This window comes from Hylobates moloch, unplaced genomic scaffold (genome assembly GCF_009828535.3).
Source record: "Hylobates moloch isolate HMO894 unplaced genomic scaffold, HMol_V3 SCAFFOLD_5, whole genome shotgun sequence".
Classification (NCBI taxonomy): domain Eukaryota; kingdom Metazoa; phylum Chordata; class Mammalia; order Primates; family Hylobatidae; genus Hylobates; species Hylobates moloch.
Window position 1 is genome coordinate 83755845 of NW_026652280.1, and position 18490 is coordinate 83774334.

The 18490-nt window shown below is 57.7% G+C and overlaps 1 protein-coding gene across 35 annotated transcripts in view; it reads right to left on the reverse strand.

Moving 5' to 3' along the window:
* The window catches only part of NRXN2 (neurexin 2), a 120809-nt gene that overhangs the window by 27860 nt on the left and 74459 nt on the right, over positions 1–18490 (reverse strand). For 19 of the 35 annotated variants that reach the window (XM_032153285.2, XM_032153289.2, XM_032153290.2 and 16 more), the window contains 6 exons: positions 18070–18189; positions 17291–17672; positions 16483–16673; positions 14771–14944; positions 14256–14375; positions 1340–1521 (listed from right to left, as the gene is read on the reverse strand). In XM_032153285.2, coding sequence (XP_032009176.1) covers positions 1340–1521; positions 14256–14375; positions 14771–14944; positions 16483–16673; positions 17291–17672; positions 18070–18189 — 1169 coding nt within the window. Of the gene's footprint in view, positions 1–1339; positions 1522–8594; positions 9744–14255; positions 14376–14770; positions 14945–16482; positions 16674–17290; positions 17673–18069; positions 18197–18490 lie in introns of those variants that run through there. The other 16 variants (XM_058438885.1, XM_058438878.1, XM_058438884.1 and 13 more) reach the window with 5 other exon arrangements.

The following is an 18490-nucleotide window of genomic DNA, read 5'->3' on the forward strand; positions in this document are numbered from 1 at the left end:
CTCTGCCCACAGGAAGTCTGCCCTCATGCTCCTTCCCTCACACCCTGGTGTTGGGGTGGGGTGGGGTGGGTTGGGGTGCAGACCTGGGATGCTTAAAAGCTATTGTGTAATGAAGGCCAGTGGCTGCGTTCCCAAGCAGATGGGGAGAGATCAGAGCCCAAACAAGCCTCTCCCCTGGCTTGCTCTCTCCCCTTCCAACTAACTATGCCCTCCTGAAAGCCAGGGGCCCCTCACCCAGAGCTTTCCAGCCCACAGAGCCTGGCCAGCCTGCCTGATCCCCACAGCACAGGGGTCCTGGCCAGGGTGGGCATGTGAAATACAGGCAGGGAAACAAGGTGGCTGTTAGGGGCCAGAAATGTACAGATGAAGACTGAGGGCAGAGGCTCGGGATTGAGGACTGTGGGGAGGTGTCAGGGGAGAGGTTGAGACCAGAAATGAAATGGAGCAATACCAGAGGTCATAGGGAAGGGTGTAGGGCAGAGCCAGAGATGGAGGAAAGGGCAGGGAAAGAAAAGGGGCCACTTGCAGACTAGAGTTCGACAAGACTCCAAATGGTGAGTCAAGGAGCTGCAGATATGGTAGGAGGCCCAGAGGGAGACCCTGGGAAGGAACCAAGGTCAAGGTGGGTAGCAGGCACAGGGAGGGGCTAGGGCATCTCCCTGTGGAGCTGAGCAGAGAAAGGCAGAGCCAGGTGGGAGCCGAGGTCAGGGTGAGGATGTGGGGCTGGGCCAAGAGGTCAGTGAGGAGTGAACCTGGCTAGAGAGGCAGTAAAGGAGACAGGGTAAGGGGGCTGCTGGGAGGGCAAAGGTCACGGAAGCAGAAGTCAAGGGCAGCATAGAGGCAGGGGCAGAATCCAGAGGCAAGATGAAGCTGCAAGGGTGGGTTGGCCTGGGGCAGGTAAGTATGAAGGAGGGGCAGGAATAGGTGCAGGACACGGTGGGCTGGCCTAGCTGGTCTAGGAGAGAGCAGGCAACAGCCCAGGGGAAGTCACAAATATGGGACACCTCCAAAGGCTACAGGAGAATGGCCTGGAAGTCCCAAAGAGGCCCTTGACTACTTTTAGGAAGGTCAGAAAACACAGGTGGTCTCGGGGAGTGGGGAGCTGGAGAAATTCGAATCAGATGGAAGGGTGGATCTGGGAGTCTTGGTGAATAACTGAGAGAGGGAAGGGTCTCAGAAGCAGAACTTCTTAGCAGGAAGCTCCAGCAATGAGGGAACAGAGGTTCTGAGGGTTCCCCATGAGGGAAGACTTGAGGTGCTGATCCCATGGCAATGAGGGGCTGAACTGATTTGGGAGCAAGAAGCTTGAGGTTGAAGGGTTGGGGCCCAGGGTCCTTACGATGTGCAGCTGCAGGTAGTCTCCAAGGCCGGAGGCGCTGTCCACCCGCACCAGCACAGCGCTCCGCTGGTGGGTGCTGAAGCCCACGGCCAGGCGATCCATCCTCGTGCTGGGCCTGTCATTGGGGGGCCACGTGTAGGTGATGAGTGCTCCCCCCTTCCCAAAGATGTATGTGGTCCCGGCTGCAGAGAGAAGGAAAGGGAGACAAGAAGAAATGACATCAGGAGGACGAGGTCAGCAGGTCCTCAGGGTTGTGACCAGAGGGATGGAACCCCAGGTCTAGATGTGGGACTTCAGCTGTGATACCCACAGCACCAACCGGCCCTGCCACCCCAGGGAGCAGTTGGCAGGCGGGTGCCTGGGTGAGAGCCTGTGCACACACACAGACAGATGTAGCTGCCTCATCAAGAATGCTAGCTTTAATTACAGCAAAACAGAGAGGTAATAGAGTGACACAGAGAGAGAGCCCAGAGAGAAGCTGCAAGGAGACTGAGAAGACAAGAGTGCTGTGGGCAGGAAGGACCCAGGGGGCCCAGTCCTGACTAGCTCCACTTCTCCCAGGCCTGGCAGAGGTGACAGATCCAAGGTGTGTGCTTCTTTGGGGCCAGAGCTGAGCAGGTACCAAGGAACCCCAGGTGATGGCAGGAAGATGAGCAGAGCTGTGTGCAGCTCTGACTCACGGCCAGAGCTGGCGCCCTCCAACATCCCCCATCCCCACCCTTCTCCTGGCTTGCCCAGGACTCCCTGCTTCCGCCCTCACCCAGGGGGCTGCCTGGGTCCCAAAGCAGGAAGGTCCTGGAGCCCTGCCCAGAAAGGAAGAGACAGCCATGGGGTGGGGATGGGGGAGGGGGGAGAGGGGAGATTGACAGCCAGAGGAGGAAGGAGGCAGAGAGACAGATGGACAGAGAAGGACAGAGAGGGGTGTAAGTGAGAGAAACAGGAGAGTGGGAGCCGGAGATGAAGGCTCCCTCTCCCAGCCCTCCCCTATCCAACCCTCTCTCCCCTTCTCCTTCTCTTCTTCGCCAGCCGGCTGCTGGGGGCGGGTGTGAGGTCCCTAACGATCTCAGCCCCAAAATAAACCCCATTAGTCGCCATGTTCCCTCCTGCAGCTGACTGAGCTCTCTGGGGGTGGGGGTGGGAGGCTGGTCACCCAGTTTCCCGGAAAGGAGCCTTGTCTGGGAGGCCTGGAGGACTAGTACTCCATGGCCTGCAGAGAAGGGAAGGGAAGAGAACAATCTTGCATTCTTTAGAACATAAATGGAGCAGATGAGATTCATAAAATGCTTAATTAAATAATTAGCCACTACCGACTCCTCACAAAGCACTTCTTGTGAGGAGAGGTGTTCAAGGGAGGACTTAAGAAGGAGAGAAACAGATGAGGCCTAAGGGCAAAAGCTTAGACAGGGAGAAAATGTCAGTCTAGGGGTGGGGGAACTCTGGAGTCAGGAACTAGGAGCCTGTGGTGGGGGGCAGGAGGGCCTGCAGCACTTCTAAGGAGCAGGCCTTGCCAGCAGCCAAAGAGGTGGCCCAGTTGGTAACATTAGGCTGGGTTCCCTCAGGTACCTTGGGGTCTCTCGCCTCAGGGACTTGAACCTTCTTGTAGTTGGGGGAATCAGGGGTGAGGAGGCTCTATCCCAGGGAGCTCCTAGGACCCCAAAGGGGAGGGGCTGCCTGAGTGCTTTGGGGGGAGCCACTGTCTGCAGGCCCAGGGAGGTGCTGAGGAGAGAAGGGAAGATTGTTGCCTGGTTCCCAAAGAGGTAGTGAGGCCAGCAGGGGGTTGGGGGAAGCAGGAGCCATGGGTCCCCTTGCTGTTCCCCAGAGCACCCACCATCAACACCTTCCATCTCCCCAGAGTGAGAGGTGACCCTGGGAGGAAGGGCAGGAGGGAAAGAACAACCTGGATGTCTAATAAGTGACATCTCACCTCTGCCTGTGGCCAAGAAACCACCCCCAGCAGACAGAGGGGGCTTAGCTCTGCTCCCCCCAGACCCAGGTGTCCTTTCTACCTGAGGGCCCTGGAGCACAGTGGTGAGCACTGAACCCTCAGGATGGGGCCCCAAGTCGAGGGTGGAGAGTTGGCTGACAGTGGGGTATGCAGTGAGCCCCACCCCCACCCCATGTGGTCACCTGCCTGGAAGGGCAGGGCCTGGAGGCAGGGAGCCCAGTAGGCCTCAGCCGGTAACAGTCTCTCCACTCCCAGCACTGCAGCACTCCGGAAAATCGGCTGTTTCCATGACAACTGTAATACCCAGGGTCCTCCTCCCCCCTCCACACAAGCTGCACATCTGAATTTGGGGGGTGGGGCGGGCCAGGGGAGCAGAGATGCTGACCTTCCTCCACACACATTCCTACCCTCACCTTCCTGATCAGAGGCTGCAGCCTCTTCACCCCTGGGCTCCAGGGCCTCCCATTCAGAGAAGGCTTTATTGGGTTTCTTGGTCCCTCAGACCAGGGAAGGAAACCAAGTCTACCTGCAGGCTGCCTCCAAATCCCCCAGGTCTAGGAGAAAAGAGGCCCTTTCTCTTCACTTCCCACCCCAGATCCCAGACAGCAAGCACATCACCATGGACAGAGCCCTGTCTGTGCCCAGAAAGGGCGGGAGGAAAAAGCCGGCCAAAGGCCCCACTGGGCAGGCAGTGAGGCAGGAGGGATCAGAGGCGGTGCCCAGCGCCCAAGCCCCAGGCCCCACACCTACACACAGGCGGCGACGCACCCAGCTGCACACAAAGACCCAGCGTGGAGAGGCAGACCCCCGACAGGAGGCAAAGCAGCCGGGAAACATGGCGGTGAAGGCACAAAGACAGACCAGGGAAGGCGGCCCCAGGACAGGGGCTGGCCAAGCGTGGGACAGGGCGCACGCGTCCCCGCCCCCGAGGCCCGCGGCGCACAGGCTGCCCAAGCACAGACCTCCCCTGGGATTTATCACCCAGCTGTTCTCACACTGCAGCCAGTATATTACGCTGGGCGGGCCTGTTAAAGCCTAAGGGCGTTTATTACACTGTGGGGGGACGGGGCGGAGAGACACCTCTTGGGCAGAAGAGGTGAAGGATGAATGGTTTATTGGACTGGGGCGGCAGTAATTACCCTAGGGAGACATTTCTCTCCCCAGCACCACGGCTGCCTCCGGAGCGCAGAAGGCTGGGGTTCGGGAGACCGCGGGGCTGGGAGGCGTGGCTTCCGCCAGGCCCCTCCCCGGCCGCGCTCCGGAGGCGCCTTCAGCCTCTCACTCCGGCAAGCTGTCCTCGGCCCTGCCCACGGACTCCCCCAGGGAAGGCACAGCTGTCTTCTAGGAGACACGGAGCCCAAAATAGGGCACCACATCTAGAACCTGATAGGCTCCAGAAAGGGTTTGAAAGGCAAGAGGGGCCTAAGCCAAGGCCCAAAAATGTTGCCCAAGGGTGGTGTAGACCAATTGTTTTTGACCTCCCTAGGAAACCACCAGTGAGCTGAATTGTGCATAACATTTCAGAGAGAACTACACACCTGAAGCCTAAGGCAAGAGAGCCTCTGGCCAAACACAAGATGCCATAGGCCCAGGTTTGGCACCTTCTGCCCACGTCCAATATAGTCTCCTCAATACCTCCTAGACCCAGAAATTCACGGATCCAGTGAAATATTCTAAATGTTCAAGAATATTCCATGCAGTCCCCCACACACCTGCATTCTAGAAAAAAACCAACCAACCATTAATAATGGTTAGCTAATCCAGACCCAAGAAACATAATCATCCATGTAGAAAACCACCCATGTAGTGATCCCCCTGTGGTTAAAACTACATGTGCAGAACCTCTGCCTGCCTGTGTGTCTGCAGCATCTGAAGCCATGAAAGAAAATCTTGTGGAAGATCTAGACTTGTGAGAGGATAAAACATCCTGCACAACCCAGAAAAGCCATGGCCCTAGTGCTCACAGCCCAAACCAGTGCTTTGTACATGAACCTTTACATCCCAGATGGGGAGATCTCTACTGGTCCAGATCCCTGTGCTCAGCTGTCTCTTGATCTAGGATCCCAGAACACAGCCTTTCAATTCCTAACCTCCTGCTTGGCCATAAACCATTCAGTCAGAAATCCAAGTTAACACACCCTGTTCAAAATCAAAATAAATGCTAGCCCCCTTAATAAGCTGGAGTGATAAACCTGGAACCCATGGAAGCTACCGACTCAGAACTTAGCAGGGATTGACCACTCCATTCCTGGCCCGAGAGTACCAGAAATGAACACGGTGGGGTGGGAGGAACCTCAAGGACTCTGAAACCAGAATTGGGGATCCAGGACCAGGAGAGTGTCACCCCTGGGCTCAGCTCATTTTTAGGACCCAGGTGTGCCAGTCCTCCCATGCCCCAGACAGACATCAGGTACAGGAGTGGCAATGGGTGTCTGGCAGGTAAGGACATTATGTAACAAGAGGGGTTGGGGGGGATGTCAGGGTAAATGGGAGATGGTGTGAAGAGAAGAGAGGAGAGAAGGCAAGTAGAAACACAGTGAGACCCTGTGGAGGCAAGTGGAGAAGCTGGTGCAGAAAGGAGAGAGGCTGCCTCCCACTGGGAATGCTAGGGAGACACTGGGCAGAGAGGAAGCCTGGCTTGGAAAGGCCTCCTGAGCTGGCCTGGTCCTCTAGCTAAGGGTAGGGTCCCAAGAAAAGCCTGTCTTTTCACCTCTCCCACCATGGTTAATGGTTAATGGGAGCAAAGGTGGGGTTCAGCCAGGACCGGTGGCCTCATCCCTTCTCCTCCTTTCCTTGGGCCCTCGTCCTTCCTCTCAGCTGCCCCACCCTTCGCAGGCTCCTCCCCCACACCTCCCACCCCCTTCTATCACCATCCTGGAGCACCCTCCAGATGGCTCTTCCTGTTTCCACTAGGCACTGGTCCTCTTTCTCCTCTGCACAGCAAAGGGGTGGCTGTCTCTGAGGTGATCCTAAGGCCGACATTCCATACCCTGTCCTCCATACTCTTCTGGCCACTTTCATTCCCTCTGTCCAGCTTTTTCTCCTTCACAGAATCTTCCTTGGGCACTCTGGCTCCCAGGCCCTCCTTCCTACCTGCTCAGCGTCCCTCAGCCAGGTCCTCTCTCCTACACCTTCCTCTTCCACACTCTCTTCATCCTGCAAAGCTCCCCAGTATCCCTGACTTCCTTTACCTATCTGACTCCTTCATGCTTTGCCTCACTGCCCAGAAAGACCATGGCCTATCTGGGCACCTTTGGGGGCAACATTGGGCCTCAAGGGAGCCAGAAGGAGACAATGAAAGGGGAAGGAAGGTAACAAAGAGCCAAAGAGTTCCTGGGGAGGGGGAGGGAGTTAAGGTCCAGGAGCAAGGGGTTGGGTGGGGTCATGGAAGAAGAGAAGGAAACCGAAGAGTGTTGCCTGAGAGGAGCCGGGTGGGACAGATAAGATGAGGCAAACTGTATTGGGGATGAGAGAATAAAAGAATGGAGGAAAGAGTTTGAAGGAGTGCTCCAGGGAAATTGGATGAAGAGAAAACAGAAGCATGAAAAGGGAGATAAAAATAAAGTAGGAGAAAAGGAAGAAGACAAGCAAATGAGCAGAAAGATTGGAGGTGATACGGTGGCAGGATTGGGAAGCAAAGAGGGACTGGCATGGAGCAAGAATGGGGAGGCAACCAGGGGCACAGATGGGAAAGGTGAAAATACAGGAATGGAAGATGATGGAGGAACAAAAATGGAGTAAAGAATGAGAGGGGATGGACAGACAGAAACAGGAAGTGATGAGGGTACAAGGATAGGAAGGGAGAGAAGTGCAGAAATGGGAGGCCACCTGGGTACAAAGCGAGAACTGATGAAGGCACAGTGATGAGAGGGAATGGGAGCATGGAGGTGTCAGAGAATCCCGATGGGAGGCGACGGACATGGAAGGTGAGGAGAGACGGGCACAGAGGGGAGAGGACATGGATAGGAGGACAGGTATGTGAGGTGTTGGGAGCACAGGGATGGGATGAGATGGGATAGGATGGGATGGGATGGAGGCACAGAAATGGGAGGTGAGAGAGATACAGAGATAGAGGTAATGGGGCTACCCTCTGAAAGGTAATGACAAGGTGCAGAGATGGGAAGTGATGAGTAGACTAAAATGGGAGGTGAGGAGGTCCCTGGGATGCAAGTGACAGAAGCCCTGAGAGGGAATGTGGAAGGACTGAGGTGGAAAGTGATGGGGCTGACATGAGATGAAATAAAATGTGAAGAGGGCCAGATGTAGAAGGTAATGGGGAGGACAGAGCTTGGGAGTGATGGGGGCACAGAGTATGGAGGACAGAGATGGAAGATGACAGGTACAGAGGTGAGAAGAGATGGCATGCAGAGAATCTTAGGTGTCTAAGATATGAAGGGATGGGGGGCCTGAGATGGGGCTGAGGGAGGATGGAAATGAGAAGATGATGGGGTCTGAGAAGGAAGGTGAAGTTTTTCGATAGATGGTTATGAGGGGCAGAGATAGGAGGTGATTGTAAGTGGACAGCGATAGAGGACTGACACAGGAGGGGAAGCCTGGAAACGGGAAGTGCTGGGCCTACAGAGGTGAGATGCTGGGGGTCAGAGGTAGAGACAGAGCAGAGATGAGGGGACATGGAGGGGAGACACTAGAGATTAGGGGAACAGGATGGGAGAATGGCGGGACAATGGAGTGAGTTGGGAAGTGATGGAAGGCCAGTCATGGGAAAAGAAAGGAAGGTTGCTGGAGGGATGGAGGTAAAACAGAGACATACATGAAGAGGTCAAGGAGGAAGAGACATGTCAGAGGCAGAGATGACAGATGTGACAGAGGTGGGAGGGAGGTGAAGGGGGAGAGATGACAGACCAGCGATGGAAGGGTGAGGGTGAGGCAGAGGTGGAGGCAAGACAGGTGGAGAGATGATAAGGGGCCGAGATGGAGGAGGTGATGTGGAAGAGAAATGGAAGGCAGAGCTGCACGGAAAGGATGAAAGGACAGACAAGGAGGCGAGGGTAAGGAAGTAGAAGGAGATAATGAACCAGACCTAGGGGTAAGCAGGTTTAGGTGAGGCCAGGAAGCAAAGTGCTGAAGACAGAGATGAGGGTGATGGGGGAGAGGAGAGATGGAGGCAAGGGTGGGGCTGAGATGATGGGAGCTGGAGATTGGAGGTGAAGGGGCTCCGGGACGCAAAGCAGAGGGGCTGGGCTCGGCGTGCACAGCTGGGGTGGGGCCCGCGGGGGCCCAGCTGCGCACACGGGAAGCGCCCCCCGCCCCCGGGCCAACCGGGTGGCCGACATCTACAGTGCCACTTACCGTGGCCGCCGCGGGTGAGGAAGGGCATGCGGTTGATGGCGATGGGCACGGTGCCGTGCTTGCTGTGGAAGTGGTGGACGTGGTGGGTGGTGCTGAGGCTGGAGGAGACCCGGGCCCCTTCGGCCGCCCCCAGCAGCAGCAGCAGCAACAGCGGCAACAGCGGCAGCAGAGGTGGCGGCGGCGGCGGTGGCGGCGGCGGCAGGGGCCCAGCCAGGGCCGGGGGGCGGCGCGGGCACCCCCCCGGCCCGCTCCCCCCTGGGGGCATTTCGGCCCGGGGGCGACCGCCTCACAGCCCCATGGCCGGCGGCGGGGACGCGGGGCTGCGCAGCCCCGCGAAGCCCCCCTCCGGCTCCGAGCTCCGGAAGCGGGGTAGGGATGAAGCGGAGGTAAACCAGGGCCCAAGCCTCGGTCCGGAGCCAACAAAATCAACTGGATCCCGCCGGGAAATCGGGGGTCCGCGGAGCGGCAACGCCAAGGTCCAGGATGCCTGGGTCCATCGCGAGGAGCTAGGGGTCTCTCTGCATCCCGGCGGGGTCGGAGCGGCGCAGAGGGCCGTCAGAAACCCGGGGGAGCGCCCGGGGGAGGGGGCATGGTGCCGAGTGGAGAGGGAGGGGAGCGCGGGGGCCAAGCAGGGAGGGGAGAGCGAGGGAAATCCTGCGGAAAAACCGAGCCGGGGAGGGGGGCGGTGCGGGCTGGAGGAGAGAAGAGGGACGGAGGCCTGGTTCCCCCGAAAGCGGGAGACCGACGGCGACTGGGGCCGGCCGCGCCGCTGCTGCCGCTGCCGCCCGACGGAGGCCGGGGGAAAGGAGGGAGCGGCCGGGGGAGGGGGGGCGGGAGAAGGGGGAAGGGAAGCAAATCCGGGTGATGGGGGGAAGAAGGGATAGGAGAGGAGGGGATGGGAGAGGAGGGGAGCGGGGCTGAGCCGAGGAAAGGCGCGAGCCTGCGAGATTCCGGCGGAGAGATGGAGGCAGCGAAGTGTTGCTGCAGAGGCTGAGAGGGCTGGAAAGGAGAGGGAGGGAGGGAGAGAGGGAGAGAGGAAGGGAGGGAGGGAAGGAGGAGAGCGGAGAGGGGAGGGGAAGCGCGGGAGGAGGAGGGGGCAGGGCGGAGGGACCAGAGCGGCTCCCGATCTGCGGGCGGCGCTGGGCAGCTCAGCCGCGCGGCACCTGGCTAGCCCGCGCTCCGCGCTCGCCTCTCCTCTGCGCGCGCCCGCCCCTCCCCCGCGCCTGGACGCGCGCGCTCCTCCTGCACCCCCCGTCCTGGAGAAGGGACCCTGCTGAATAATGGAACGGGATTGAGGCTAACAAGAGAGGCCACTTTCTTCCTCCCCAACCACCCCACCTGGATGAACCCCAATAATGCTCTCTGGCACAGCCTGCTGAGATGCCGCGGCGGCCACCTCTGCACGCACCCCTCGCAACGCACGTGCACACTGAGATGTGTATCGGCTTGGGTATGGAGACATCCACGTGCCCATACGGGCACAGTGTGCGGGTAGGCACACAGGCTCAGACACATACATGCATGCATGTGCTCACAGACACTGGCACACCAACTCACTCTCAGGGGAGCATATACACATGCTCACGGGGCATACATGCGTGCACACACACGTTTGATCACAGGACATGAATGGCCAACATACACACAGACATCCCTGCCCCCCAAGCTCACCCTCCAAAATAGGATCCACAGCATACAGTGCACCCAGAGCCTTCAAGGTACTCAGGAGTAAGATATGCCACACATGTACAACTCCTCACCACCTCCCCAAAAAGCTGCTCCCCCAGCCCCCTGCACAAGCCTCTCCTGGACTCCTCCAATCCTTCCTCTCCACTCCCACTGCCCCTCCCCCAGCTCCAACCTCTCCCTCCATGGGGGTATCTAGAGGACACCTGCCCACTGAGTGTCCCATTTAGGACAAAACCCTTCCTGGGCCACCTATGTCAAGCTGAGGAAACCACTTCTCCTTCAGGATGCCCTCCAATTGGGATCTGTCCCCCAAACTTTTGGACGCTCTGGAAAGCACCTGTGGCCCCAGAGGTAAGCACAGAGAGACTCCTTTCCTGTCACCCGGTCGTCACCTGGTCGTACGCACCAACCTGCTCGGACAGGGGAGAGAGTGGGAAGGCAGAGGGTAGGAGGAGGAGGGAAAGGAGGAGAGAGGTGGATAGGGCACCTGGAGGAGCTGAAGAAACAGTGCAGCAGAGTGAGGAGGAGGGCTGGGTAAGGAAAGGACAGGAGGCAGGGGTGGGTGAAGTGAGAAAGGGGAGGGCTGGGACAGAGGAGGCTGGGAGGGGCTGCAGAGAGCTGGCTCCTGTTTATTGATTCTGAACTCCATTTGGGAGCAAAAACTGTCACCACGAGCCCCATGTGCCACCCCCAGCTCCAGGATGCAGTCAGGACCCAGGACATCTCCCCAGTGCTGCTGCCAGTCCTCCATCCCTACTACATGCCAGGGCTGGATTTGGCCCCCAGGCCTTTAGAAGTGAAGAAAGCGGTCCTCAGAGGCACCCAGAGGAGGCTTCCGGTGGTGCAGGGCCCCGAGCTGAAGGAGAGACTGCACGCCAGGAGCAGGGCTGGGGCCCCCAGAGGCCACGTCCTCCTGCCCTCTCTATCCCGTTCTGGGGCCCCTGGATCTGGAATATAGACTGACACAGCTCTGAGCAGGCAGAAAATGTATGGTCCCACAGGGAGGGAGGGAGAAGCCGGTGGCGAGAGAAAAGGAAGGGAAACCGCCTAGAGACCAATCAATACCAGTGAGTGGGAACTGGAGAGAGATGGGGGGGCCAAGGCTGAGAAGGGAGGAGGAGACATAGAGGGTAAAAAAGAAGGGAGAGACAGAGATATGCAAGAGATCAATAGAGGCCGCAGAGATGAACAGAGACAGGGAAGCAGAGATGGTAAGGAATTGACCGCCTGGGAGAGGCAGGAGACAGGCTCTGAAAAACAGAGGAGCAAGGACGCCTGATGGGAACACCTCGGTCCCAAATCTCAGCCCTGGGAAGAGTCTCTTTTTAGCTACCCTTTCTCATTTCATATTCTCTTTTTCATTTGCTGTCCAATTTCGTCCATTCATCTTTTCTCTCCTGTCTTCCCAGAGCAGACACTCATAAGCCTTAAAGGAACACAAAGTCCCCTGCACCCCCAGGAGTAGTCCCCATGTCACAGATGGAGAAATTGAGGTGGTAAGTGGGGAGAAGTTGTTCTGAAGTTGTGACCTCTCCTGACCCTATTCTCTCCTCCACCAGACAGCTCCACCCCCCAGCTCCACCCTTCAGAGGACAGGCCCTGCTCCTTCCACCTTTGCCATTTCCACCCTCCTTCCTCTCTTGAAACCAGGGCCTGCCTGCGCCCCCAGGGCCTCCCACGGGTGAAAGCAGAGCTAACTGAACAGGTCTCTCTGCTGGGTTCCTGCCTGACCTTGTACATCACAGGGCCCCAAGAAGACGTGCCATAGAAAGAGAGCATGAAAAACCAGAGACAAGCTAGGAAGGAGGAGTAGCCCTGGGAGAAGACAGGATTGGGCCCCACTCCCAAGATTCCTGCCCTGCCCTCCAGGGGCGGAGATCTCAGCACTACCCCAGAGCCAGAGCTCAGAGCAGCAGCACACTGAGCCCTGTGGCCCCCAGGTTGCACCCACCTTGTCTTAGCTCCACAGCTTTGCAGAGACCAGTGCTTGGGGATGGTGACGCCTCCCAAGATGCGCCCTGCTCCCCAGCCCCAATTCTCCCTCCCTCCCACCAGCCTGGAACCCAAAGAAGTTGCTCTTCCCATCCCTGCTGAAAGGTGGCACAACCCCCACTTCCCATCCATCTCATGCCCCCTTTCCAGAAGGCTCCGCTGTGTGGGAGTGAAGCAGTGGCGACGGGCAGCAGCGCTTCGTGATCCTGATTTCTTCCACCCCAGGCAAGAGGTGCCCACCATGGGTACCACCACCACCCCCCCGGGGACTAAATGAGCAGCAGGGAGTGACAAACAGTCAGGCGCACCTAAGTTCCAGCCAAGCTCTACCATCAACCCTCTGTGACTTGGGGTGAGTAACTGCCTCTTACTGAGGTCTGGGTTTCCTTATCAGTTAAACACAAAGCCCACTGCCTTCTCTGAGGATGAAATTAAAAGGGCCTTGTAAGCAGCAAAACATGAAACTATTAGTGGGGAGTGTTACTATTAAGCAATGAAGTTACTATCATCTCCAGATCTGTGCAAAGCTGAGTTAGCTGGAGGGGAAGAGATCCAGCCACAGGCAGGTCTCCATGCCTTGGCAGTCAGGGCTGGAACACCCTCAGCTGGCCATTGTCTGGAGGCTTTGGAAGGCACAGAGAGCAGCAGGTCAAGTGAGGAAAATCTTGCGAGACAGAGTGGGGATGTGGTGGTACCCAAGGGCTGGACATGCCTAAGAACACGAGGAAAGCACTGAAGGAGATGGGGTAGACATGTTTTTCAAAGGGGAAAGAAAAACTAACACCACCCAAGAGCTCCTGGACCCAGTGGTTTTCTCCTGTAAGAAACTCAGGACTCATGCCCAGGTGATGCAGGTCCCGCGGCGTGGTATGGAGGCAAAGACACTGACCGGAGTCTCACCCCAAATCTGCTATGAACTACCTCCAGAAATCGACTGTCCCTCTCCAGCCGTATTCCATGTCTGTAAAATGGAGACGCTCCGTTGTGTGTGTGTGTGTGTATGTGTGTGTGTGTGTGCATGTGTGTGTTTCTTCCCAGGCAGCTGACTTTTCTGCTTGGTCTCTCAGCAGGACCCCAGGGAAGATGATTCAAGCAATGCTGAGGAGGGTGCACTCTGCCCACCCACTCCAGCCCAATCATCCAAGGGAAATGCCAAAGCTACCCCACAGAGTAGAAGGTTGCCTCCCTGCCATTCCTGCCTCAGCTGCCCTCCCTCTGCATGGCTCTAACCAGCTGTAGGCCACCAACCGCTAAGGACTAGGAGCTGCTGCTGAACCTGCCCTCTCTGGGGAGGGGCCTCAAACAGAATGCAAGTTGGCAATCAAATGTCCAGCCTAGGAGGAAAAGAACCAAGCGAAGACAGTAGGGAGTGACCTTGTGGCTCAAGGGGACAAACTGCAGCTGGGATTATTGGGGAAGAAAGAGGAGCCCATTCAGGGAAACCAGCTGTCCAGCAGCCTGGCCTCCTGGAAGCCTCCAGAGCCTGTCCTCTGGGGTGTGGTCCTGCTCTCAGCAGGAAATAGATTCCCACTTCATGCCCTGAGGGCACCAAATGGGGTGCAGGTTGTTAACAGCCCCCCTCCCTGTGCAATAGTGTGTCTGTGTGAGGTACAAGTACATGTAAGGCCATCACCAAAACCACACAGGACAGCAGCAAGTTCACCCCACTGAGGCCAACACCTTTGGTTTTGGGTGAAGGGAGCAGAGTCCCACCAGCTGAGAACAAGGAGGAGAGGCCATCTATCAGTGGGTTCCCCCAGAGCTTCAGGCAGCAGCAATCCTGCACAGCCCTAGGAGAAAGACCCTATGAGGGGACAGCAGGCCACAGTTCCCCTGGGACTCTGCAGACAAGGGATGAGAAGGAAGCAAGCAGCTCAGCTCCTGAATGCTCAGAGGCCTTGTTTCCTCCCTGGCAGCCCCTATGGCTGGGAACAGACCCTGGTCCCCCCAAACCGCCCCCCAGCCCTCCCAGGCACTCACGATCATTGCAGACAGGGCCTCCATAGGAAGTCATGGTGCAGTCGCAAGTGAAGCCATCCCACTGCTGCAAGCAGACGCCCTGGTTGGCACAGGACTCTTCAGTGCAGGTGGTGCTGGGGCCTGGAAGGGGCAAGAGAAAGAAACACCCCTGGCTCAGCCAAGCCTCCTCTCTTCCCAGGAGGTGCGGAAGCTTCAGAGCCAGGCAGAGAGGTCCTACTCTGAGCTCTGCCTGGCTGAAAGGGCCAAGTACTGATGAGAGGGATTGGGGCAGAGGGGTCAGGTCTGCTAGGCTTGGCCTTGGACTGTGACAAGGGGCCAGGGTGTGAGACAACAGGGAGGGCAAGTGACCCTTCACACACCTGTATCCCTGCCCCAGAACTGTGGGGGCAAGCTCCCATAAGGCCTGAGAAGGAAGGCCCCTTTGCAGAGCAGAGGCTACCTGCCCTGGTCTGCCTCTGCAGCTGGCCATCCTGTAGCCAGTAGGGCCACGCCTCACTCCTCCACTCTCCACTCACCATCACAGCCCCTCTCCACCTGCCCAATGCGGTGCAGGGCGTCGGCGATGAGGTCTGGGAGACGTCCGTTGAGGTCCACTGAGGCCAGGCAGCCCTGAAAGCCATCCCGGGAGGCCACCAGCTTGGGCAGGTTGCTGAACATATTCTTGCTCAGACCGCCAATGTACAACTCCCCTGCAAAGGGAATGGGTCAACCAAGGCATCCAGGTCCCCATTCCCCTCCCAAGACAATGGCATCTGGCTGTCAGGTCCTCCCACCCCTCTCAGGCTGTCTGTGTTCCATCCCAGATTCCAGGTCCCTGACAGAGATCCAGAGACCTGCACAACCCACACCCCACCATACACTTCTTCCTTCTCCACTTTGCCATCTGCCTGCTCCCCTCCCAGAGAAGCCCAGATGCCTGGGAGAGTGGGGGCTGGGGGACAGCTGGAGGAACCTGCTCTGTGCTCCCTCCCACACATTTGATTCCAGTTCCGGCCCGTAATCAGGGCCTTTCATAGATGCGCAGCCCGATCCCCTCCACCCCCATTCCCTCCCTCCCAAAGTTTCCCATTCCCAGAAGTCCTTCAAGCCTTTCCCAACTGTTGGGCTCTCTCCTAGGGAGTTCAAAGCCCAGCTCCCTTCCCCCAACAACTAGGGCTTGGCCTTGGGACTCTAGGAAGTTCTCCTCTGCAACACCTGATCCCCTTCCACAGAGCCTAACTCCCTGGAATCCCTGGAAGCCCTAGCCAGCTCACAGCCGAGCTTCAGTCAAGACACTGGTAGGTCTGCTGCCCTGGCTATCGGCTCAGTACAACACAAGACCCGCCAAGATAACCCCTGGGTTTGCTGCCACTTTGGATTATCTGTGACACATCGCCCCCTTCTGAGAGCAAGGGGAATTCACAGCACTATGTCAAGAGATCTGACAGATCTCAGATCTGGGGGAGTGGGGCAGTTAGTTCCATGGTCTCTGAGGACCCTCCCCAAGCTCTGACAGTTTGAGGCAGACTGATGCCCAGGAGTTCCTATGGGGCTGACGGCTGCTTTGGGCATGTGCAAGAAGGTAGATCACATTGCCCTCAGTAGGCTCTGGAAAAGCCGCATCTTTCCTGTCCCAGTGCTCAGGCCTTAGCTCACCCTCCTCTTCCCTGATCTCTCAGTCACCCATTCTGGGGGCAGGCAATGACTGCTTCAATGACCACTGAAGAGGCCTTGGGGAATGCGGCACCCTGATGTGACCCTGAGCACACCAGGGAAGCCTAGGTCCAAAATGTCTCCAAGCTAGCCCAGCCAATGCCCAAGACAGGTGACTCAGGGACTCTAGCTCCTGCTACGTCCTCTGCCCCATAGCATCTACCTCACCCAGGAGGATGCTAAGCTCCCTACTCTCACTCCAGCCCTCAACCAACATAGGCTTCTCAACCTTGGAGGCCCAGGAGGTCCTTGGAGGGCCTGGGCTACCTACTCCTAGCTCTGGAATGAGGCCACCAAGCACCCTGTGAGATGCATCCTGCAACCAGGCTTTCAGTGGTGAGATGCAGACTCGCAAGAGAGCCAAGCAGAACTTGGACAGGAAAATGTCAGGCTGGACATAGCGGAGACAGGGAAAGAGAGGTGGAAACTGCAGGCAGGGAACCGAGGGAAGCAGCATCGCAGGAATGGGGTGATCTCGCTGGGGTGAGGGGTATCTGGGCTAGGGCCAGGCCTTCTCCAGAGGGCCCAGCCCCACCTTTGAGATCGAGGTTTCGGGCGCCATTGGAGTGCTGCGTGACAGTGCGGGAGTCAATCTTGAGCGTATGCACGTTGCCTGGGTCCCTGGACACCACCACGTTGTGCCACTGGTTGTCATTGACTGGTTTGTCTGAGTTCCCCTTCATCAATGATGGGCCATTCCCCAGGTCAAACACGTAGTGGATGTACCTGCCCCACAGTAGGGAAGAGACACTGGGTCAGGGCGGGGGTGATGCTGGGAAGGTGGGGTGAGGAGGAGCTATGGCTGGCAGGGGTCCTAGATGCCATGGGAAGAAGGGATTGAGAGGGAGACCCCAGAGGAGAGGGACCAAAGCCAATGGCAAGAGGGCAATGGTGTGAGGTCCTGTCATGGGGAGAATGTAAAGAAGGAGGGCCACCAAGGAGCTGGCTCTTGTGACACAAGCTCAGAAGAGGAGCTAGAGGGGAGAGGTTTGTGGGTCAGCAGGGTCCTCTGGAGGCAGGGACTGGGCTGCTCTGGGGTGGGGTCCCCTAAGGCAATGGAGGGGCAAGACTGACTTCTGCCTGTAGAGAAGGTGACAGTGGACAGAGAACAGATATAACAGGGAACTCTGGCAAGGAAGCAGATGGGGAGTCAGCAGTGGAAGAGGGTGTGCTTCTCCATCTTGGCTGAAGAGGGAGCCTCTTGACTTATGGTCAGGGACCTGAATCTTGGCTTGTGATCTGGGGGGATCAGACACCTCGGCCAGTAGCCGGGGGAGCTGTATGTGGTTCAGCAGGGGGAGGGGGCCACCTCCTTGACAGCAGTGCAATGCCCAGCCCCTTACCCCTTGACCAGCTCGATGACAATGAAGTCATTGCCGTTGCCCGAGTTGAACAGAAGAAGTCCATCAGGGGCCGTGGTCTTGAACTGGAAAAAGAGGTGCATGGAAGCATAGGCTTGGAGCGTGGCGAGTGCCAGGTAGCTGCTGCGACTCTTGAAGGTGACGGGATCGGCCACGATGGCACGCAGGCCAAAGCGAGCATTGAGCTCGCAGTAGGTGATGTCACCATCCTTGCACTGGTCCATGTAGGGCTGGCCATTGAACACCAGCCCACTCAGATGCCCGATGAAGTTGGAGGGCACCACGGAGATAAACCGCCGCTCCGTCATGATGCCCGTCTCAATGTTGTGGAACTCCAGCCGCGTATGGGCTCCTGCCATCTGTCCTGCTCAGGACAGGAGACCAAGATGAGGGGGATGGCTTTGGGGCAGGGCTGGGGCTTGGGTTCCCAGGAGCCTCCCCTCCACAGGAGGGCCACCCATGAGTGACATCAGCAGAGATGTCCTCGGCTAGGCACTAGCAGCCAGCACAGCTCCAAGAGGAGTGGCAGGACTCGCCAGTCAAGAGCCAACAGGCTGCCAGGGGAATGCTGCCTACAGGGAGTTAAATCATTCTTGGGGTCCAGATGCCCATAACATTGCACCCCTGAAGGAGAAACGGCAGAGGCAGCTCACCAGAACACTGCCTTAGGAACGGCAGCCCAGGCAGTGGTCACCAAATAGAACAGGGCCAAGCATAGGTCACTGGAGATGTGTCCACCTCCCTGGGCCCAGACCACCTACCCTCCACAGTCACGTTGTCCACAGACAGCTGCAGGCTCTTGCCACGCCGGACCACCCTCACCGTGTGCCACTCATTGTCATTGAGCTTGTGCCCCGCAAACAGCGTCTCGGGGCCTTTACCTGCGGCACCAAGGGGGGAGTGAGTAGGGCACCTATACGTGCTCACAGGTGACTTCCTATATCACCTTGGACACACAGACAGCCTCCCCACTTCCGCGCATGCCACACATGAACACATACATGACCAGTGGCTCATATCTGGCCACACAACACACCCATGAATACAAGTACACACACTCATGGCCTCCCATCACACTTGGAGTCCATGCACACGCAGAGCTTTTACACCCCAGTCATACATCCACTCTCAGGACTGCCCTTTGTGTGACTTCAGGAGGTGCCATGCACATAGAATACTAAG